The 23,485-nt window shown below is 41.7% G+C and overlaps 1 protein-coding gene across 1 annotated transcript in view; it reads left to right on the top strand.

The window, feature by feature from the left end:
* The first annotated feature begins 2,093 nt into the window (after positions 1–2,093).
* Positions 2,094–23,485, top strand: part of Wdr64 (WD repeat domain 64) — a 99,963-nt gene continuing 78,571 nt past the window's right edge. Inside the window, exons 1-4 of the mRNA XM_057770768.1 lie at positions 2,094–2,238; positions 11,783–11,913; positions 21,389–21,491; positions 23,319–23,422. Of these exons, the coding sequence (XP_057626751.1) occupies positions 2,094–2,238; positions 11,783–11,913; positions 21,389–21,491; positions 23,319–23,422 (483 nt within the window). The remainder of the gene's footprint in view (positions 2,239–11,782; positions 11,914–21,388; positions 21,492–23,318; positions 23,423–23,485) is intronic.

Below are 23,485 nucleotides of genomic sequence, written 5' to 3'. Positions count from 1 at the left end.
CCTGTTTTCTCTGTTTGTAAGTTCAGGACACTATTTTGCTCACGACGGTATCATTACTGCCTAAAACACCCCTAGAATAAAGCAAGTGTTCTATAAATACTCGCCAAATGAATGGGTGGGTGAATGAATGTCAGAATCCATGAATAAGAATGTAGAAAAGATAGATCCTTGCATGTTCCCAAATAGTATTTTGAGAGCTTTAAGGAAGAAAAAGAAGACAGAAGACAGTGAGAAAAGTCTCTATGTAACATGTTTATAGAGAGTTACTCCCCTAATAGCTCATAGTCAGAGATGGATACCAAGGATGGACACCTAGTACTTAAAACAGTAGTGCCCCCAATGTCATTTTCCTCAATTCTGAACTCAGAGTTTCATGAGATGATTTAAAAGGTAGTCTACCAAGAAACAGAGACCTCCTCTGTCCCACCTGAACTTCCCTAAGTGACCTGGTGGTTATGAGCAGACTGAAGGAACTTTTATAAGAAGCTGGAGAGCTATCTCAGTTGATACAGTCTTTGCTGCACACACATGAAGACCTGGATGGAGAGCCCCATCAACACCCACACAGAAAGACAGGACCTGATAGACACCTGCAATACTGATGCTGGGCCTGAAGAGTCAGGAATCCTTAGGGCTTGATGGCCAATACAGCCAATACAGCTCTGGGTTCCAGTGGAGAACCTATGGCAAAAAGTAGGGTGGAGTATTGTTTTTTACTCCTTGGCTCTTTGTTTGAGGGGCCCACCACCCAGTTCCCAAAGAAATCACACAGAAGCTTATTCTTTCTTATCAATACCCAGCCTTAGCTTGGCTTGTTTCTCGCCAGCTTTTCTTAAATTATCCTGAATCCCTTTTGCCTCTGGGGTTTTACCTTTCTCTATTTCTGTATTTCTTTCCTTCTTATTCTGAGTCTGACTGGGTGGCTGACCCCTTCTTTCCTCATTCCTTTTCTCATTCCTTCAATTCTTTTCTCTCTTTTTCTCCCTCTATTTATCCTCTTTGCCTGCCAGCTTATCCTGTCCTTTCTCCTACCATGTTATTAGCCTACCAGCTGTTTATTAGACCCAATCAGGTGTTTTAGACAGGCAAAGTGACACGCTTCACAGAGTTAAACAAATGCAACACAAAAGAGTGCCAACACCTTTTTGCATCATTAAGCAAACGTCCCACAGCCTAAACAAATGTAACACATCTTAATATTCTACTGCAGTGGAGAGTGATTAAGGAAAATTTTCAGTATCATCTTCAAGCGTCTTTGTGCACACGCATCCTCAGCAGCAAACGTGTGCATGCACGCGCACACACACAAAGTTGGAGACTGTAAAACTTGAGTCAGAAGTAAGTCGGACTTGGTGAGATTAGATGTTAGCCTCGAAGGAAAGGACAACCAGAAAGGCGTCTTCTCCTTCAGTGGACTCCTCTTGAGAAACTCTCCCCTCAAGAACCCCTTTCTTATCCATGATTCCTTTCAGTATTTTAATTCAAGGTAAATGAATAATGAGAAGAAAAACACTTTTATTTTCCACAGCTTCTAAAAGTATCTTTATTTGTGCCAAATTAGACAGGTGATGAAATACATTTTCACTCGCACAAGCTGGACTTTCCATATCCAGGAGAGTTGTGGGAACAAACGCCAACTTTACTGTCCCTAGTACCATGGGGGAGACAGGAGGTTGGCAGTGAGAGGAGACATTCACTCCGAGGAAGGTCATTCATCTTTACCCATGCATCTTCTCAGTGAACAAACACACACCCTGCAGGAGGTGGATTTCAGTCTGCTGTGGGGCTTACAGAGACACTGTGATAAAATGAGACCCACATGAAGGACAATGCCCACATTATGAGGTCAGAGCCCCTCACTAACGCTGCCTCTGTCTCTGTGAAATGCAGCAGGCCTCAGCTTTCCTTCTGCTGATATCCTAGGGACAACTCTTCCTCCTTATTCCCTTGGGCTGGGAAGTTAAAACCAAAGGAATGAGGCCTAGGGCACACGTTGAGACAGCCGAGAGGCGCTCTAAGAACTAGAAGCTTTTGCACGTTGCCAAAGTCGCAGCCTTCTTTCCATGCAGAAGGAAGAGGTTCCGTATGTCCATATGGATACCACAGATGACAAGGAGTTCAACCTCACACTGCAGATTAACAACTTCAAAGCATCCTTGGTTGAGTTCGATAAATTGGTTGAACAGACAACAGCCCAAAAAAAGGAAGAAAGAGCAGGCTTGTTTATCCCAAAGGAAGGTAAGATGGGCGACTATAGGGAGGTCCAACTGGAGCTGCTGATTAGAACTGGGAGGTGCTTTAGGTCATCAGAGAGAGGCGGTCTAGTTTAAAAGCTAAGACACTGAATGGGGGCAGAGGACCTGAGTTCTTTCTCTGTCTGTCACATACCTAGCTGGACATGAGGAAGCCTTTTCTATCTATCTGTAATATAGAGAGGTGGACTAAATGACGTTATTGGGTTCTTCTGAAGACACTACAATCAGTCACTGGCTGACCTGAAACTCTGTATAGCACAGTGACCATGTAGGATGCCCTCTGTGTCTGTCTTATCCGGCTTCCTAGCACTGTAATAAAATGCCCTAAATTATCAACTCAAGAAGAAAAAGGTATTTTGGAGCTTCCCATACATGGTCGGGTGGCCACTGCTGTGGGGCCTATGGTAAGACTACATCATGATGGGCCCACGTGATGCAAGCTGTTCACCTTCCAGCAGCTGGAAAAGACAGGAAGAAGCCATGGTCCCAATAGCTCCTTCAAAGGCATGTGCCCAATAACCTTAACCCCCTCCCACTGGCCCTGCCTTCCAAAGGTCCCTTCATTACCCAAAACTGTTAAGATAGGCTGACCAAACTTTTAGTGCAAATGAGTCTTTGGGGGATATATGTCTAAACCAAGGTAGCCACCCTCCCACCTTTTTACCTGAGAGCATCGTGAAACCATAAGAACTCTTCTAGAAATAGAAAAAGTTTCCTATCTCCCCACCTGGGCCACTCTGTAGGCAGGAATGATTGGAATGTGCTGACTGAAAAGGAATATGGAGGATGGAGTGTCTTTCAGGAGTTTGAGAAGAAGAGTGAAGTTGAAAGTGTGCCGTAGCCAAGGGGAGCAGTGGAATGTGTAGTTCAGGAGTGTTAAGACAGAAATGAAAATACAGCTACATATCAGTGAAATAAATCCAACAGAATAAAGTCTAGGTGTCTTCATAAAATGAGAGGATTCCATATACCAGCTACAACCTAGGCAGCTTGTAAGTTCTGGGCTGTACAGTCCTATGTAAGTGAAACTTTCAACCTAAGTGTTCAGACTCAAACAGGTATTCCTAGAACAGTATTTCCTAATCTGCAGGGCAGTTGAATAAGCACAAGTTCATTTGCTGTGCATGACAATATGAACAGATAACATTGTTGCCTAGTCTGCTTTGTTTGGGAAGGCAATGGGAGGCAGAGAGAAGTCCCCTGCCCAAGTCATTTAAATATCTGGAGGGCTCAGATGTTTCGGGATGTTCTCCAGATCTCTGATCTTGGCTGGACCCTCTAAACTGCTCAACAAAGCTTTCGTTTCTCCCAAGTCAGCTTGTTTTTCCTCCTCCTGTAATCGATTCTCCAAACTCTCACTGTGTTTCTAAAGCCTTGATGGGATTTCTGCTCCTCTCAGCCAAGTTTCCAACACAGGAGAAAGTCAGGTACAAAGCCTGGAATTCACTCACTCCCCTTTCCTTCTAGCCCATCCTTCCCAAAGCAGCACCCTTCCCCCCTCCTCTCCAGCACTATCAGTTTGCTGCAACAATCTCAAAAATCTCCCTTTCCACTGACTTTGTCCTTTGATTCTAAAAATAAAGTCTGGCATTGTGTCCTTGGCTGTCTCTTCCCTTAAGCTATCACTCCGTGACTCTTCTTTGTTTTTCTGCTAAATTTCACCCAGTGTCTTTACCTCTTTTTTCATCTACTCCAGTCTTGCTGAAAATATATCCAGTACCTAATATGGCTGCTAAATTCAGAGTTTCTTTTTTTTCCCCCTCTTCTTTCTTTAAGACAGGCTTTCGCGGTGTAGCCCAGGCTAGTCCAGAACTCAGTGTTGGAATTCCAGGCGTTCACTACCGTGTCTGGCTTTGTTTCCCATTTTTGCAGCAAACATGATCATCCCACTGCATTGACCCTGGTCTCTACCTCTGCGTTGTGTGTCCTTCTCCTGTGTGTCTCCCTGCCAGTCTCTTCTGATTTTGTACATTTTCTCATTCTGCTTTTCTCTTTCCTGAATAAGCCTAGCATTCTGGCCCAAGTCTTATAACACGAATGCTGACTACCTTGTCTCCTAAGCCTTGTATCTTAGTATCTTTGTGTCGTGATAGCTCTCTCAGGTTAGTACATCTACTGTAAGTCCTCCTGCCAAAGAGTTATCCCTTCCTGTATTTTTATACAGAGAGCCTTTTCCTTTCAAAATAAAAAACAAATGGGCCTATAATATTCCTGGATTACTAACCCCTCTGTAAAATCCATACATGTTGACTTGGTGTACAGAGCCATTAACTAGTCTTGCCTCAACCTACCTTTCCTGTGTCAGCTTCCCACGCCTTCAATCCTATTGGATCCTTTTCAACATTTCTGCATGTGTCATAGTTTTAAAAAATTGTTCATTTATTTACTTTGTGAACTGAAACTGTAACAAGTGAGAGACATTCTCATCTCTGAACTAAACTTCTCAAAAAAAAAAAAAAAGAAGGCAAATCTGTATTTAAAAAAAATTCCACAAGGCTGGTTGATGAATTAGAAGTTCATGACCACCCACCTCTGAATTAGCATCCTTTCATCTATGACACAAAACCTTTGGATCATATTAGCAGAGCACTGACTGCCGCCAAACCCAAAGCTAAGAATGTCCGCAGATAGCATCTGAGCCTGCAGCAGAGCTTTGCCTCCTTTGATATTCCCACCGATGTATTTAAAAAAAAAAAAAGACTTCCTTTTGTTCTGTGACTACGAAAGCTACCCACTTCCACATTGGAACACTCTATTCAGGTCAACTTGAATCTGTTCCCAAGCTATGGTCATTCGTACCTGACTCAAAATAAGCTTCGATTCCCTTTGGTATAAGAGCTGTGATGTGCATCAACAGTTATCCAATTGTCTCTTTTGCTGTACTTTCAGTGACTAGTATTATATATGCATCCTCCCTATTTGAACAGCTCTTCAGTCCCTCTTGCCTTCAATTTTTCAAGAAAATGGAATGTTAGCTCTTTTGCAAACACTCCCAGAGTTCCCCACGCAAAGCCATCTCAGCATTCTGACCGCATTTATTGCAGTCTCCGGGAATCTGCCTGCTTTATTTAGTCTGCTGACATTGATATGTACTCACTCCTTGACCATTGGCCTGTAAATGTTTGGGAGGTTTTGCAAAGGTAAGGCCAGCTCAGAGCCTGGTGTCAGGAGGTGCCCCTTAAACATGCTTTAAACAAACATGTTAGCCTTGTTTTCATCCAAAAGCTTACAACCCCAGATCTGTAGTGCAAAGTTTCTTCCTGTGGAGTTCTTACGATTAGATAGAAACTAATCTCCCAGACAAATGGTCTGTGTCTGAGGGACAAGGTCTAAGGGTTGAGGAGATCGAAAAGATGGAACTCTAACTTGCACCAAACTGCTAATACTATCCAAATAGGTTTGTATTTATTAATAGACACTGGAAGATGAGGGTTAATTCCTTACAGTGGGAACAGAGCTAAGAAGGTTGCAGTGGAGAGGTGTCTGCCTCCAAGGGAGGCTAAGTAGACAATGGAGATTTGCCCTGGTTACATTACTCTGAGATCTTTCCAATAACCTAATAGAGCTCAGATCACCCATGACCAAGTCCCACCTATGTGCCTCCCCCCATTCAAGTGCATTTAACATGGTACATGTATTTTTTTTTTACCTTCGGTTTCTTTTTATTTTTTTATTAATTAATTTATTTAATTATTAAAGATTTCTGCCTCTTCCCCGCCACCACCTCCCATTCCCCCCCCCTCCCCCAATCAAGTCTTCCTTCCTCCTCAGCCCAAAGAGCAAGCAGGTTTCTCTGCCCTGTGGGAGGTCCAAGGACCACCCACCTCCATCCAGGTCTATTAAGGTGAGCATCCAAACTACCTGGGTTCCCACAAAGCCATTACGTGCAATAGGATCAAGAACCCATTGCCATTGTTCTTCAGTTCTCAGTAGTCCTCATTGTCCATTATGTTCAGCGAGACTGGTTTTGTCCGATGCTTTTTCAGACCCCGGCCAGCTGGCCTTGGTGAGTTCCCGATAGAACATCCCCATTGCCTCAGTGTGTGGGTGCACCCCTCGCAGTCCTGAGTTCCTTGCTCGTGCTCACTCTCCTTCTGCTCCTCCTTTGGATCATGAGACTTCAGTCCAGTGCTCCAATGTTGGTCTCTGTCTCTGTCTTCTTTCATCGCCTGATGAAGGTTAATATTCAGGGGGATGCTTATATGTCTAAAATCAAAAACACCAATGATAGCCTCTGCTGGAGAGGTTGTGGAGAAAGGGGCACTCTCATCCATTGCTGGTGGGAATGCAAACTTGTGCAACCACTTTGGAAAGCAGTGTGGCGGTTTCTCAGGAAAGTCGGGTTCAACCTACCTCTCGACCCAGCAATACCACTATTGGGAATATACCCAAGAGATGCCCAAACATACAACAAAAGTATATGCTCAACTATGTTCATAGCAGCATTGTTTGTAATAGCCAGAACCTGGAAACAACCTAGATGTCCTTCAATGGAAGAATGGATGAAGAAAGTATGGAATATATACATATTAGAGTACTACTCAGCAGTAAAAAACAATGACTTCTTGAATTTTGCATACAAATGGACGGAAATTGAAAACACTATCCTGAGTGAGGTAAGCCAGACCCAAAAAGTGGTACATGTATTTTTAATGTGCTTACAGGAGATGGCCAGTTCAGGCTAGGTATCTACTTATTGCTGGGAATCTTAGTTGGAATTATCCTTGTAGATTCCTGGGAGATTCCCTTGTGCCAGGTTTTTACCTGACCCCTAAATGCCCCTACTTTCCAGTAGTTTCTTTCAGTGCTCTCCCCACCTTTCCCCTCAGCCTGATCACTCATGTTCTCATTCCCACCTGCCTCAGTCCACTCACAAAATTTCTTCTGTTTCCCCTTTCCAAGAAGATCTGGGCATCTCCCCATCAACCTTCCTTGTTACCTATTCTCTCTGGGTCTGTGGATCATAGCATAGTTACCCTTTATTTTACAGCTAATATCTACTTATGAGTGAATACATACCATGTTTGTCTTTCTCAGTCTGAGTTACCTCACTTAGGGTGCTTTTTTTTTCTAGTTTCATCCATTTGCCTTCAAATTTCCTGGTGTCCTTGTTTTTAACAGCTGAGTAATACTCTATTGTGTAAATATACCACATTATCTTTACCCATTCTTTGGTTGAGGGACATCTAGGCTATTTCCAGGTTCTGGCTATTAAAGATAAAGCTGCTATGAACATAGTTGAGTAAGTGTCGTTGTCTATGACTGAGCTTCCTTTGGGAGGTTTTGCTGGGTCTTGTGGTAGGTTGATTCCCAGTTTTCTGAAAAACTGCCACACTGACTTCCAAGTGGCTGTACAAGTTTTCTTTCCTACCATCAATGAGTGTTCCCCTTGCCTCACATCCTCTCCAGCTGTTTCTTGTACTTTTGATTTTAGCCATCCTGAGAGGTGGAGGATGGAATATCAGCATCATTTTGACTTGCACTTTCCTGGTGCTGAACATCCCCTTACGTGTTTCTTGGCCATTTGAGAGTCTTTTGTTGCCTAACCCAATTGTCATCAGAGAGGCTTCATCCAGCAGCGGATGGAAACAGATGCAGACCTGCAGCCAGACATTAGGAAGAGTTCAGGGAATCCTCCAGAAGAGGGAGAGAAAATATCATAGGAGCCAGAGGGATTAAAGACACCACAAGAAATCTCAGGCAATTGACCTGGCCAGATTCTTAGGGGCTCACAGAGACTGAATCAACCACCAGGAAGCTTGCCTGGGACTGACCTAGGCACTTTGCTGTAAGTGTTACAGTTGTGCAGCTTGGGCCTCTTGTGGGACTCCTAACAGCAGGAACAGGGACTGTCTCTGACTTTTACTTGTGACTCTTTTACTCTTTTACTAGGCTTGTGGGGCCCTACTCCTCACACTGAGTCACCTTGCCTAGCCTTAATACAGCTTGCTATGCCATGTTTTGTTGATACTCATAGGAAACCTGCCCTTTCCAAAACAGAAATGAAGAGTAGATTGTGGGGTGGAAACAGAGAGGAGGTGGGAGAAGGGCCTTGGAAAAGAGGAGGGAGGGCAAATTCTGGCTGGGATGTAAAATATATAAATAATTTCTTAAAACTGATAAAATAACTACTTAAACATTTGGATGTTTTTATTTTCTGCAGGACTAATACTTTCTCCCTAGTTATTCCAAATTGGGTAGATGAATCAACATTTGCTGAGTTTTGAACCCAGGAACAGAATGTCACTTTCTTGTTATTTTCTCTCCTTCTCTATTCCCCTGCCTCTCCCAATTTTAAAGCCGCCTTTCATTTTTCCTAATATCCCATTTCTAGAGCTGCTTCTCCCCTGTCTACACAGGTTGTTTCCTACTTTACTGGCTTCTTTGGGTACTTCGGGTTGTATGCTCAAATTTGGAACTGGAATCCACACATAAGAGAGAACATGAAGCATTTGTATTCCTGGATTGAGTCACTTCATTCAGGATATTTTCCAGCTGCATCCATTTACCTACAAATTTCACTATTTCATTGTCCTTTACAGCTGAATAGAATTCCATTGCGTGCACACGTGCACACATGTGTACCACACCTACTTTATCCGCTGGTCAGCTGTAAGACATTTTGGTTATATTTCCTAGCTATGGGTAATAGAGAGGCAGCCAACATGGCTGATCAAGTAACTGGAGTACACGTTGAGTCCTTTGTGTATATGCCTAGTAGTGCTATAGTTGGGTCTTAGAGTGGATTCTTTTATTTATTCATTTGGACGTCCCCACATGGATTTCCATAGTGGCTCCAGCAGTTTGCAGTCCCATCAACAGTGAATGAGGTTCCCCTTTGCCCTTCACCAGCCTTTGTCATTAGTTGTTTTCTTGATCTTAGCCGTTCTGACTGCAGTGAGCTGAAATGTCAAAGCAGTTTTACATTTTCATTTCTGTGATTGCTATGGATGTTGAACACTTTAAAAAATATTACTTAGTAGTTTTTATTTCCTCTTTTGAGAATTGTCTGTGCAGATCTATAGGGCCATCTGTTCACTTGATTCTTTGTATATTTTGGATATTAATTCTCTGTCAGATGCATAGCTGACAAAATTCTGTCCCATTCTATAGACTTCTTCACTCTGCTGTTCATTGTGCAGTACAGATGAGTTTTGATTTTATGAAAGTTCCGTTTGTTATTGTTGGTCCTTATTCCTGAGCAAATGGAGTTTTATTCGTAAAACCCCTTCTTGCACCTGAACCCCGTAGGGTAGAGCCGATGTTTTCTTCTAGCAGTTTTAGTGTTTCTGGCTTCATGTCTAGGTATTTGATCCACTTGAAGTTAGTTTTGTGCAAGGTGATGCATGTGGGTCTACCTGCATTCTTCTACTTGAGGACATCCGCTTTCCCCGGTCCAGCTCTGTGAAGATGCTTCTCCCAATATTTATTTTTGACATTTTTGTAACGTATCAGAGAGTTGCAATTGCATGTACTCATGCTTGGATCTTTTATTTTCTACCATTAATCTACATAGCTATATTGATGCCAGTACTATGCTCTTAGTGTTACCATAGTCCTGTAATATAGCTTGAACTCTGGTATGAAAATTCATGCCGTACAGTTCAGAACTGCTTTGTCTGTCCAGGTCTTTGGCACCTCCATATGAATTTAAGAATTCTAGTTCAGTGTAGAATGTTGTTGTGACTTTTATTGGGATTGTATTGGATCTGTACACTGATTTTGGCAGGATGATCAGTAAGTCTATCAAACCATGAGCCTGGGAGGTCTTTTCGACTTCCGGTGTCTTCTTCAGTCACTTTCTTTGGAGGCTGAAAATCTAATAGGTTCACTCCTAGATAGTTCTTGAGGATTTTACAGCTGGGAGCGTTTCTGTGATCTCTTTCTGAGCGTGTTCACTATTGGCTTATAGGAAGGTTATTTACTAATTTTTGTAAGTTGATTTTGTATCCTGTCACTTTAAAAAATGCTTTCTAGTGAAAACTTTGGGATCTCTTATGTATAACAACATGTCACTTGCAAATAAGGACAATTTAGCCACCTGCTTTCCTATTTATATCCCCCTAATTTCTCTCTCTTGCTTTTATTTCTCGAGCTAGCGCTCACTATATTGAAAAAGAGTGGGGACAGTGGACAGCCCTCTCTCATTCCTAATTTTAGTGAGATTGATTCAAATTTTTCTCCAATTAAGACAATGTTGGCTGTGGGTTTGTCCCGTACAGCATTTTATGTTGAAGTATGCTCCCTCCAGGGCGGTTACCATGAAGGCATGCTGGCTTTTCAAAGGCCTGTTAAGCATCTATTGAGGGGATCACGCCACTTTTGTCTTTAAGTACATTTAAATGATTTACTGCATCTATTATTTTACATATGCTGAGCCATCCCTGCCTCTCTAGGGTAATCTCTCATATTAAAGGGAATAAGAAATTGTTTACTCTAAAGTCAAATGACCTGTGGAGAAAAAAAATGGGTTATTCCAAATACCATGTTTCCACGTAAGAGTTTCATGAAGGTTTATAGTTAAGGAGCAAGAGCGTCATAAGCAAACCTATCTTTCAGATATACTGGTGGGAACATCAGGTAGGTGCTGTGGCCTTCAGAGGTCACCTGCTGATGTTTTTAACTTTGGCATCAGTAGAGATTCTGTTCATTTCTGTTTATACTTTGCAAAAGGATTTACTAATGAGAACAAAGTGACTGCAAACAGAACTGGGCCATTAATGGCTATTTAGGGGGCTAAAGCCCAAGTTAATTTGGCTTTGGGCCTTGTAGCATTCCAACTCTCTACAATAACTGAAGTTCTAATGAGTCTTATAGAGTGTTCAAAGGAGGTCTCTCTCTTTTTGTTGTTGTTCTGGAAATGTCACTAAACGTTTCCTATATAATTTTCCATTTTATATCCAGTGTCTAGCTAAGTGCTGACATATAATTAAACTAGAATATTACTCAGTATATAGCATATTTTTGTTAGTTAAATAAGTAATAGGATTTTGTCTATACAGTCTGAGGAAACCCTTTATTTAACATTTTCTTGACTTATGACTTAGTAATTCCACTCAAATGCATAAATAAGCTGGGCAAAATTCAAGATTCAAGTAATGCTGTGTGTGTGTGTGTATGCACACGTGTATGTCTGATTGTGTGTATTTACAGAGTGTCAGATAACCAATGATTGCTCTGTGTACAAATCTAAGATAAATTCTAAATCAATTCCAACTGGTAAATGCACTCACAGCAGGAAAAAGCGATTTTTCTATCTTGGTATTCATGCACAGGACTTCTAGAATAGCTGAAATGGAACAGAATCCTGAACGCAAAAAAAAAAAAAAAAAAAAAAAAAAAAGATCTATTTTAGCTCAATAACATTCTAGCCAAGGTCTAGTTATTTCCCCAAAGACAAGCTCTTTAAGATAGCCTTACAGTTGGCATTTAAGCTGAGATGAGAGCCCAGGGTGGAAGTGTGCATGAATTGTGACAGTCTGACCTCGGAATGTGACGGGAATGTCCCTCTGCCTTCCCCGCTGCAGATGCAATTGACTACGACAAGTTTTACGCCACAGTGCAGCAGATCTTCGGCCCTGAAGTGAAGAATCAAGATGTGAAATGTTTTTACAGGAAGATCTGCAACAACCCTGATGCGACTTTTGACTGGTGTGAGGTACTTGCACATCATTCGAAACCCAGGTCTTATTTTACTTTGTTCAGAAAGAGCGATTAAAACAGTGTTACTAGCCGGGCGGTGGTGGCACACGCCTTTAATCCCAGCACTTGGGAGGCAGAGGCAGGCAGATCTCTGGGAGTTCGAGACCAGCCTGGTCTACAAGAGCTAGTTCCGTGACGGCCACCAAAACCACAGAGAAACCCTGTCTCGAAAAACCAAAATAAATAAATAAATAAATAAATAAATAAATAAATAAATAAATAAATAAATAAATAAAACAGTGTTACTCCCACCAAAGCTAAGCATACAGCATATACACAGAATATCACTATACCTACAGCCATTTTAAGACTTAGCTATGGTCTGGAGAGGTGACTCAGCCGTTAAAGACTAGGCTCACAACCAAAAATACAAGACTTAGCTATAGCCCACAAGAAAGTGGGGAAAACAGGCAGCTATTTAACTGTAAAGGCTTGCACTACCGTGCTTGGTCTCAGCGAGTAGCTTTTGCAACTTTTACATGAATCTAGATGTTTGAACTGTCAGTGCCATTTGACATCAATCAAGACTTTAAGTACTTTTGATGCACTTGACAATGAAACAGTTCTTTTCAGCGCTGTCAGTCGTAAGCGTGCATTTTCAGTGTGTGCACATCATCGACATAAAGGGATGAGGTTAGTTTAGTTGGTCTTTGCTGTCAGTTCTTGAAATGTTTTCCGATTGGCAGAACAGTGACGGAAAAATTACAAACATGCACGGAACCCAAACTTCTTGCTCACTCTCAGAAATAAGTAGAACTCATAGATGAGAGAAAATATGATGATAGTTTCGAGTTTCTGACTGTCACACATTAACAATATTGCCAGTTGTTGGCATCCAAACCTGGCTTCTAGCAGCCCTAAGAAGCTATGGTTGGCAGCCCATCCCCAACATGTCAATTAAAGAGACAATTGAGCATGAAAAACAAAGAAAGGTGGTTTATTCACAGTGGCCACTTTGAAAAGAGGAATAAAGGGGTCTAGTGACCCCCCAAGTCTGAGTTTGGGGATACTGATATGAAATGAAGCTCAAGTCTATATGGAAGGTAAGAGGGACGTATGATGAACCGGTTCTGGTCAAGGTATGGTCCAACCTATCACAGACTGGTCATTGTCCAAGGCCCAGTCTGTCCTGTGGTGGACCAACAATTGTTAAAGCTGTGACATCTCCTCCTGGGAGACAAGTATCTCTGGATGGCATCAGGGATCCAGCTTTTCCCATTCCCCAGAATAGGATTCCTGGGAAATTTCTTCCTCAGGCCCAATTGTTTCAATAGTCTGATAGCTGAAGGGCAGCACACAGTGTCTCTGTAGACTATCTCCTTTCCTGCCCAGGCAGTTGCAACAATCAGACAGACATGTGTAGATGGAATTTCGATGCATGCCAGACTTACGGAAGGTCCGTCTTATGGTTTTTTTTTTTGTAATGATATTTTATTTGTATTTTATTTTTTTAAATTTATTTATTTATTTATTAAAGATTTCTGTCTCTTCCCCGCCACCGCCTCCAATTTCCCTCCCCCTCCCCCAATCAAGTCTTCCTCCTTCATCAGCCCAAAGAGCAATCAGGGTTCCCTGCCCTGTGGGAGGTCCGGTCCGTCTTATGTTTAACTACATATAGACCATCACAAAATTGACTATATGTTTTGTTTTAAAAAAGATTAATAACCCAGTGAAATAAAAATTTGAAACTCATAATACAAGACATAGAAAATCCCAAAACCAGTCAAAGCAAAAATTACTAATTACTTTTGAAAAAAACTTAAAAACAAAAAGCTGCTATAACCCTTAAGAGAATATTATTCCTATGAATATCTTACTAATATGCTAAAAAATTGAACAGCTATCCAGATCATTTTATGAAGCTAAAATAACAGAGTTGAACAAAGAAAACAAGAGGCAAATATTATTTATGAACAGAAATGCTAAAGTTTTAGATAACATTTAAAAGTGATTTCCAGAAGTACACTAAAAAAATTTCTGCTTAGGAAAATGGGGATGGTTCAGTATTAGAAAAGCCGCAGATTTCTTTTAATGATTAAGGGGAAAATCAATGCTATAATCTTAGCAGAGGACAGCAAACTAAAACCCAAGGCCACAGGTGGACACAAGCAGATTTTATAACCAGCTCATTGGGCACAGCAAGGTCCAGTCATCTGCGCACACTCTACAGGTGTTCTGAGACACACTAGCGGGGATGAACAGCCTGGACAGCCAGGCAGTGGCCTGTGAACCTCACTGTTTACGACCTGGCCCTTTTTCAGAAGGTTGCTGCCTCCAGATCTTTAAGATTCAAGTAAAATAAAAATAAGGAAGACAATTGATAAAAATCCAGCAACTGCCCCTGCTTTTAAAAGAATTAAGAAACAGTAAAAAAGTAAAGGGAATTAACTGATAAAGGAGCCGGTTTTTTAGTTTTCTTTCGTTTTTTTTCCTTGTGTGTCTAGAACAGACTGCACATTTAGTAATTTAAGAAAGCATGCATTATATCATAGTTTCCATTGACAAGGAGTCTGGGAAATGGTCCTGGGAAATTGTCATTTGAAGTCTCATAAAGCCACAGCCAGTGGCTGTCGTCTCATTGGAGACCCTCTGGGAAAGAATGAGTCTAAGTTTCAAGTTCTTGACTGGTTTACACCCTTTCTGTCTAAAAAAACAACACCCCAACACTCCAGTAACTAAGTTTCAGTGTATCTTCTTTTTTTCTTATTCTTGTAAATACTCCTGGCTTTCTAATAGAGGTTGAGCCCGGGTTCAGATACTCAACCCTACATTGAAGGCTTAGGCAAAACCGGACAGCTACATTAAGACATTCAAAACACTAATGAGAAAGTTTGTATCTATCCTTAATAATCGAGTAACAAATCTCATAAAAGCTTTGACAATAAAATTCACAAAAGACCTTGTGCAAATTGGGAGTCTTTCCCACAGACTGCTCATGAATACCTACAAAGCTTGGCTAGCTACATGCTAAAGCAAAGATTCTGACACTTGGTATTCCCAAAGTATGTTCAATTTTCATTTTCATTTTTAAGAACTGAAACATGATTTTAACTTAATTCTTTGCTCAACTGTGATATCAAACGGTCTCTGTTCTTTCTGTTGTTTGCAGGTAAAAACCTGTGATGGTCAGGAGCACTTTGTTCTTTTTCTATGTTGACATTTGCTGTGCTGTCCAATAGAAATATAAGGGGTGATGGGACGGCTCAGTGAGTTAAGAGCCCACTGGGCAAGGACTAGGACTGAGTTTCTGTCTCCAGAACATACTTGAACATCATGCTTCCAACGGAGACAGTTCAGACATGTCCAACCTTTTGACATTTAGAGACAACGCTGTCATCCATAAATCTTATCATACAATGGAGTTATAAAAATGACAAAAATTCTTATGTTAGAAGTGAGTTTACAATTTGGGGTAGGGCTGTATTCATAGCTATCCTTGGTTGCATACAGCCAAGGATATGCCTAGTGAGTGTATGAGAACAGCAGAAAATAGAAGTAAAAAGGAATACAAGCACACCATAAGACTCAAGTACCAAAGGTGAAGAATTCTGATTGTCAGGTTCCCCTCTCCGCTCCTTCGCCTCTCTCTCTCCTCCTCTCTCTCTCTTTTCTGGGATGACATAACAAAGGCCCACTGCTGACAATTTCATCCTGTGCTTGGGGCCAAGTTTCCAAGATGTCTTGGAATTCTAGGTATAGCTTTTTGGTGAAGATTTCCAGCTTGGTTAACTGAATTTTGTGCAGTGATGCCCTGTGTTTTTCTAGCCCACTATGCATTATTGTTGCCATTGCTAAACTTAGAGTAAACTGGACTCTAATTGAATGAAACCTCAAAGCACCTTTTCTATATTACCAAGGAGAGGAGAACCAGTTCCCTGCACGCAGGTGGGCTGAGGTGTGCATATAATCTCTGCCTGAATAGTTCAGACGCTACCATGCACCTACATCAGGACATCCGGAAGAAGAATGAGAAACACTGGGCTCATCCTCAGTGAGTGCACTGTATAATAGAACTGCACAAAAGCTCTGATAGGGAAGATAGCATCGGGGGTGTGGATCCTTAGATGCTCTAGACCTTTGCCACACGGGGCTGTCAAACTTTGGAAGTGTGATTTGTCTGAGTCAAGCTGTATTGTAAGTATAAAATACATATTTCAAAAGCATTGTATGAAAAAATGCAAAGCATTTCGCAATGACTTTTAGTAGTGATTATATGTTGAAGTTATGTTTTCAACATGCTGAGTTAAATAAAATACACTAATAAAGTTGTAACGACGTAAATGAATGCAGACAGATTATAAAAATATATACAGCTTTAATGGGGAAATAGACTTACAGGACCACAGGCTCCCGCGGAGAACAGGAAAGCAGAAAAAAGGGCTGCTGGGATCACGCCAGGCAGATTTATCAGTAAACATTAGCCCGAGGCGAACACGCCCCCTAATGGGTGGGGCTTATCCCTACATAAAGTTGATTTATTTTTGTTCTATGTTTTATGTAGATACCATAAGATTTAACATTATATATGGCTTATATTATATTTCTATTGTACATCACAGAAAATGTCAAAATAAGAACAGAATGAACTATTCCTGGCTATCAAAGTCAGGTTTTTAATTTGTATTTTGGGGTAGCGCCTTTTTTATATATTGAAAATTGTATGCAATGTAGTTTGACCATATTTACCCTTCCCCCAGTTCCCCCCATATCTGCTCCCACCTCCCTAGGTCTCTGAAACTATGCACCTAAAGACTATCAGCAGATTTATTAAATTTCAAGGGCATCCTTTTTTATATATTAGCACTAAGCATTTGTTTTACATTTTTACCAGTCTAAACTGCCTTCTTAGTAATGCAAACTTCAAATCACATACTGTGAAGGGACCCAGGACTGTGATGTTCCGTACGTGCCGAATGCTGAGACGGTGCCCGGTGGTAGAGGTGTGCGCATGGAGCCCCAAAGAAACTGGAAATCTTTGAATATAATGGAGTGTGATTGTAAAGTAAATCTGCATTTTTTTCAGTTGTGGAGAGGAGGAATTTCTGTCTCATTCTCTGGCATCTGCTCCTTCTAGTCTTACATAATCGTCTTACATCCATAAAATCTTTTCTTTTTATTGTAGAAAACCATGTTATTGCTATAGTGAGGCTGAGAACAGAGAAACCCAGAATGGTAACTGATTTATCTAAAGTCACATAGAAATTGGTCTCCATCTACCAATTTCAGATGCCATTATCCTTTCCCGTCTTTCGGGCTCCTACAAACCTCGTGAGCAGCCTCTATTGCACTTTGCGCATGCGGAAGGTGGCTGAGGCTCGAGGAATCTGTGCAGGCTGCTCCGCCTTCATTGCACAACCATCTTCTCACCGACCATATGAGTCACTGCCCCTCAAGGGGCGTTGCTATTTCGAGTCCTGCAACCTAATCTTTCTGGGCTTCAGATCTGTCTTCTGTAAGATGGAAAGTCAATATTAACTGATGAAGACTCACTTCATTTCAATATCGATTGCCTGGTTTTTATAAAGTGTCATATGAGTTAATAGTCATTGATCAGGCCACACGAGTTGGATTCATTCTTCAAAAATCAGGCAAAAGTGCACAAATCTGATTCCAAATTGTAAATCTTTTCATCACAGCAATGCCTCAAAAAATTGCAATTTCCTTTTCTGAGGTTTCAATACAAGGGTACTTGGGGAATTTTACATTATTAGGCTAGTGAAATCTTAGAGCTAATGAAAACATAATCTATGTCTGATCCTGCAATATATAATGAGAAAAACTAGGTATAAAGAAATCTGAATGCCATGATTGCCTTACACTTAACAAAGCCAATGGGTGAAAAGGCTGTGTTGCTAGCAGGCAGCTTTTATAGTTTATATATGAAATGCCTTCCATAGGCTCGGGTGTTTGAACACTTGATCCCCACATGGTGGGACTGTTTGGATGTTTGTGGACTTCTGGGAGGAAGGGAGTCACTGAAGGGGTGGTGAGTCTTGTGGTTTTTAGCCTAGCCCTGCTTCTTATTTAGCCGCTGCTCTTCTAAGTTTGGATGCAAGGTGACCAGCTGGCTTCCTACTCTTACCGCCACGCCAACCCTGCTTGCTGCCAGGTCTTCCTCACCATTATAGACTCCACACTGCTGGAGACGTTAGACAGAACAAGCCCCTTCTCTCTTCCATTGCTTTGTCAGAATGTTTTATCATAGCAAAGGAAAGGAAACCAAGAGAGAAGAATATAATGAGATTTTTAGGAGCACACTGTGAGCGAATTCAGACCTGAGTCACAATACACACACCACATGGGATGCCAATCATGCCCTCCAAGATAAATTTAAAGAGAATTATTATAAAGTTAAGATTATATTCGTTAACTTCAAAACATTAAAAGAATGTTCTAGAGTAGATTAAAAATAAGCTGACACAAGTTTTTATTTGCTCTACCTGCTCTTCATTTCCCCATATGTTCTACACTGAACATATGTTCCTTAAGTAATCAAAAAAATTTTTTGGAATTGCTGAAAGCATGGGAATCTCTGGAAGTTGCATTGTTAAAAGAATATTAATGCTGTTTGTGATAATATACTTGATAGGCATAACGTACTTACGCCGGCAATGCGCTCAAATCGTGCTACAGTTTCTAGCCGGAGATTTGCAATTTTCAAAAAAGAAACTAGAGATTCTTGAGGCTACTGTTTATCATAAGATGACAAGAGATGTTTCTCTTTGATCATAAGATTTTCTCCGTGAAACAAAACCTTTCAAAATGAGATTTGCCACCTCTTCTGAAGCTTACCTGTTTTATCTAAAATTTTTTCCTGAATAATTTTCAATGATTTGATGCACTTGGTTTCCTTGAGAAGTTGTTGAACAATGTGATAAAGTGTTTGTGATAAGCGAAAGTAGCAAAATCAATCTCTTGTTTTAAAATTTTATTAGCACGTTTAATAACACAGGATGGTGGGTTTCATTATGACACTGCGCACATTTGTATTTGGATCATATCCACCCTCCCTTTACTGTCTCTTGTCTCCTCCCACTTTCCCTAAGCCCCTCCCTCTTTTCAACTAGTCACATTTCTATTTTCATATCTTGTCAAAATTGGTAATTATGGAGGAGTCGATGTAGTGTGTACATCCACATGGCTCTAAAGGATACGTATGATAAAGCGCATGACTGAACGCTCAGACAACGGTATTTAGTGAATGATTTCTTAGCTGGCAAGGACACAAAGGAACCTTAAGTTCTATTTCCTATACTGTTCCTGGAAACCTGGCGTCCCATTCCTCACACGTTGACATCAACTGAGTTCCTGTCTGGCACTTGGTATAATTGAAGCACTTTATACTCTTCCTGATTACTAAGAAATAGAATCATCCACATCCTCGCTTAAGGGGAACTATTCCTGATGATCATTTTCTAGATGGGCAAACCTCAGATACAGAGAACAAACACCGGCTTGAGATCATGTGACTAGCTCACAGTAGAATGAAGACTGAAACAAATTTCCGAGTCCTGAAGTGTGTGATTCTGCCTTGCAGGGGTGCCTTGCTCCCACACTTCCTCACGCATCTCTTCTCACTGATCAGACACCCTGTCTCCATCTCCACAATGATTCTGCAGAAACAAAGGGTCGGGGTGAAGGGCTGTGTGTAAACTATTGGAGGTTACTGTACACATAGGACTAAAATAAGTAGTGCCGTGTGAAATGCCCCTAATCCCCAGGAACACTGGCGCTGTTTTAACAGGGAACTGCGGAATCGCGGTCCCCAGTGTTGTTTCACTTTGTGACCTGAACATTATCACTGCACACCACCATCTTAGGTTTCATGGGCTGCCAAAATTTATTAATTGTGCTGAAGAGTGCTCATAAGATGAGAGCATATAAAAGTGCCCTCCTTCCCAAGAGTCCTGGTCCCCACTTGTACAATCAGTCGCCATTCTAGGTGACTGTGAAGAGAATTTGCTGATGAGTTTAAGGTGCCTAATTTGGGGAGATTATCCTAGATTATCTAAGTGCTTTAAAGTCCTTCAAAATAAGATAGGGAGGAGAAGAATCCAAAACACGGAGGAGACTTGAAACTCTTCTGCTGTTGCTAAGAAGGAGGGACTTGGGTCCAGGACTGAATAGAAGCCCCCGAAATCTAGGCAGTGTCGCTGACAGCCGACAGGTAGATTGACCTCATGCCAACAACCTCAACAATTGACAGCCGATTCTTCCCAAAGACTTCAGTAAGTACAAACGTCTACTATCTCTTTGATGGAGCCTGCAGAAACCCATTTCAGACTCAAATCTATGGAACTATGGCTTAATAAAGAGACTTTCCTTAGAGTCAGGTTTGTGGCCATTTGTTTTGGCAGCATTAGAAAAAAAGTAAAACAGGAGGAAGGTGGTTGGGCTGGGGAGATGGCTCAGTGGGAAAAGTGCTTTCTGCACAAGCATGAAAGCTTGACCTCGGTGTCTCCAGCATGCATACAAAGTAAGTACAGCGGCACAGCATGCTGTAACCCCAGTGCTGGCCAGGCAGAAGCAGGTGGATCCCCAGAGCTCTCCGGCCCCAGGAAGAGACCCTGTCTCAGAAAATAGAGTGATAGAGGAAGACTTATGATGACATGCATAGGACATTCAAAATTCCCTGTTTCTTTTAAAACTCTAATTAATAGGTAAAAACATTCATATCTGCTCATTAATAAATTAGTAGGTATTGTTTTGTTGCTGGTGGTTTTGAGACAGACTTTTCCTGTATTGTCCAGGCGAGGCTGGCTTCAACCTGGTCTCAAACACCTTACCTCTACCTCTCAATACCCAAAGTTACAGGTTTGTGTCACTGTGCCTGGCTCACAGCTGCTGATGTTTACCAAATGCCTCTGATTTTGAAAATTTCACAATTTGATAATTTGTTCAAAAAGATCAATTTTTATACTGAGAATATCATCTTATAGCAAGGTAGCCAATTTTCGCTCAACACCTGAAAAGTAGGCAGCTAATCAAAGAAAAAAAACTGAAATCTTTTATATTCTGAAGCTTCCCTCTGCCAGGATGAAAACCTGACCCAAGAAGATCGATAGATGATGGTTAGGCACAGTCATTCATGGTGAATGTGCATAGTTGAGGCCCTGTCCCATGAAGGTTGACTTCATTTTCAAACAAGGTCAAGATGGTAATTGAACATTCGTTCTGACCAGGGCGCCAATTTGGTGCGTGGTTGCTCCACAGAAAAGATGTCAGTGCCTCTCTGGAAATCACTCCTCCTCAGTGAAAAGTGTGTTGAATGTCAGAGTGTCCCTTATTTCCAGGGCACTGCCGTCTCTGACATCAGAAAACCGGGTGCATTTTATCTCAGTTAGACTTTGAATTCAGCCAACGCAGAATCTGTTGTCACGTGACAGCCAGTTCTGAGCGACTGCTCATGTTTCCTTGTTTTCGGATTTTAGATCTTTGGCTATTTCTCCACCGAGGAAGATTTTCTTACTTCGCAGATGGATGAAGAAAATTTGGTTTTCCTTGTGTCCAGAAAACAGCGAATTGTGATTTCAGGTGACTTGCACATTTCCTTTTCTAAGTCAGTGTGAATTTTACTGTTTTTCTCACAACTGAGCTCCGGGAACATAGTCTTTCCGAAGAATCACCTTTCATTTCACGCACTCACTCAGTTCCTCAGAAGTAGCAGTTTGGGTTCAGTTTCCAGAGACACTATCTGCTGTTGAAACTGGAAGGTCACCCTCACTCTGAAAGACACTAGTAAAGGTGAGGGTGGAAAGAAGTCAGCCTGTAGTGAGGCTCAGGTCTCCAAGGAAGTCTCTATATTAGCACGTGTTCCAGGGTCACCAGGTGGAATCGCGTGTCTTTGCAATATTCTTGAAGAGTTCCTCCCAACTTGCTATCCTTGAGTCTTCTGTAGACAGTTTCTTTGAAAGCAAGTTTGAGCCGGTAAGGGACATCTTAAGACCTCTCCAGTTTCCAGATGTCATTTGTTGGTGTTGTTGTTTTAAAATTTGACCCTGAGACTTGGGCACTTCCATCCCTCTGCACTTTGGGTTTTCCTCCCTGTTTGTTTGCCCAGGCTGGGAGAGGGTGAGGAGGCAAGATAAAGCCTAGAGGCCCTTTCTGTCTCTCAGCATTATATTCCACTTTCTGAGATGAAGGGAGCGCTCTAGGCTGAGTCCGGTGTTCCTTTAACAAATGCATTGCAACGTGCAATGTGGGGATGCAGCTCGGTCGGGATGGTATCTATGGTGTGGGTCTGAATGCTGGGGATCCTGCAGGGAAGAAAGGGACACACTTCCCCAGCCTCATCTGTTATTTTCTCTTATGAGTACTCCTGCTAGCTGAAGTATAGACTCTGTTCATGTCCGTTCTTTTTTTTTTTTTTTTTTCCGAGACAGGGTTTCTCCATAGCTTTTGGTTCCTGTCCTGGAACTAGCTCTTGTAGACCAGGCTGTCCTCGAACTCACAGAGATCCGCCTGCCTCTGTCTCCTGAGTGCTGGGATTAAAGGCGTGGGCCACCACCGCCCGGCTCATGTCCGTTCTTTAAGTGTTTACAGTGATAAAAATTCCATCTCCACAAACAGACCTTTGTGGCACACACCTGTAATTGCAGCCCTCGGGACAATAGGAAAGCCATGAGTTCAGGGCCAACCTGCCCCTCGGGACAATAGGAAAGCCATGAGTTCAGGGCCAACCTGGGCTACACGCCAAACTAAAATCCAAAGAAACAAAAGTTCACTCACCCTGAAAAGTATCATGCACACAGCTTTGTCCTTCGGACTGTGGGTGGGCAGGGTAGCATCAAAGTATCTCGTGTTGTTTTACTGAAGGCACAAGATGTTTTTAGAAGTCTTAAAATAGCATCAAAGCAGTTTGATTCTTTTCTAATGGAAAGCCTGAGATGGTGTTAGGACTTTAGTCTGTGTAGACCGCGATGGTAACACTTCAAAGAAAAGACGGCTAAGACATGCGGAAAGCCTCAAAGGAGAATGATTGCACATGATGGTTAGAAAACCCATTCTCTGTGAAATGTGCCCATAGTGGTGTGTGTGTATGTGCGTGCACGCGCGTGCGCGCGCGCACATGCGTGTGTGCTCTGAAGGGTGTGGGTGGATGTCAGGATGTGGAGCTGCAAGTAGTTTGGAAGTTCATGCACCATATTTAGCTGAAATGTTCTATATTTCTATTACATCTCTAAGGATAATAGAAAATCAAGCAGTAGTCGCAGGGTTTTTATGGCCTTATTCTGTGTTTTAAGTAACTCGGGGCTTCTTGTAAAATGCTGGCTGCCTTCTTTTTCTTTTTCTTGTTTTAGACCAATAACAAATGAATTTTAGGACCTCTGGAATTTGACATTAATCACGTGCTTTTGACAGGTAGTAGAAGACGAGATGTGATTAAATGCATTGTGAAGGTCCCACAGCTGGACTTATTGATAACAGCATCTCAGAAAGGATTGATAACTGTCTTTAACAGTCAGGTAATTTGAAAGCTTTTCCTCTCCCCTTTTCGCTTCCTGCATCTTATCTATGCACTATCCAAA

The sequence above is a fragment of the Chionomys nivalis genome, chromosome 5 (assembly GCF_950005125.1).
Source record: "Chionomys nivalis chromosome 5, mChiNiv1.1, whole genome shotgun sequence".
Taxonomy (NCBI): domain Eukaryota; kingdom Metazoa; phylum Chordata; class Mammalia; order Rodentia; family Cricetidae; genus Chionomys; species Chionomys nivalis.
This window is presented reverse-complemented; position numbering and strand designations above follow the sequence as displayed.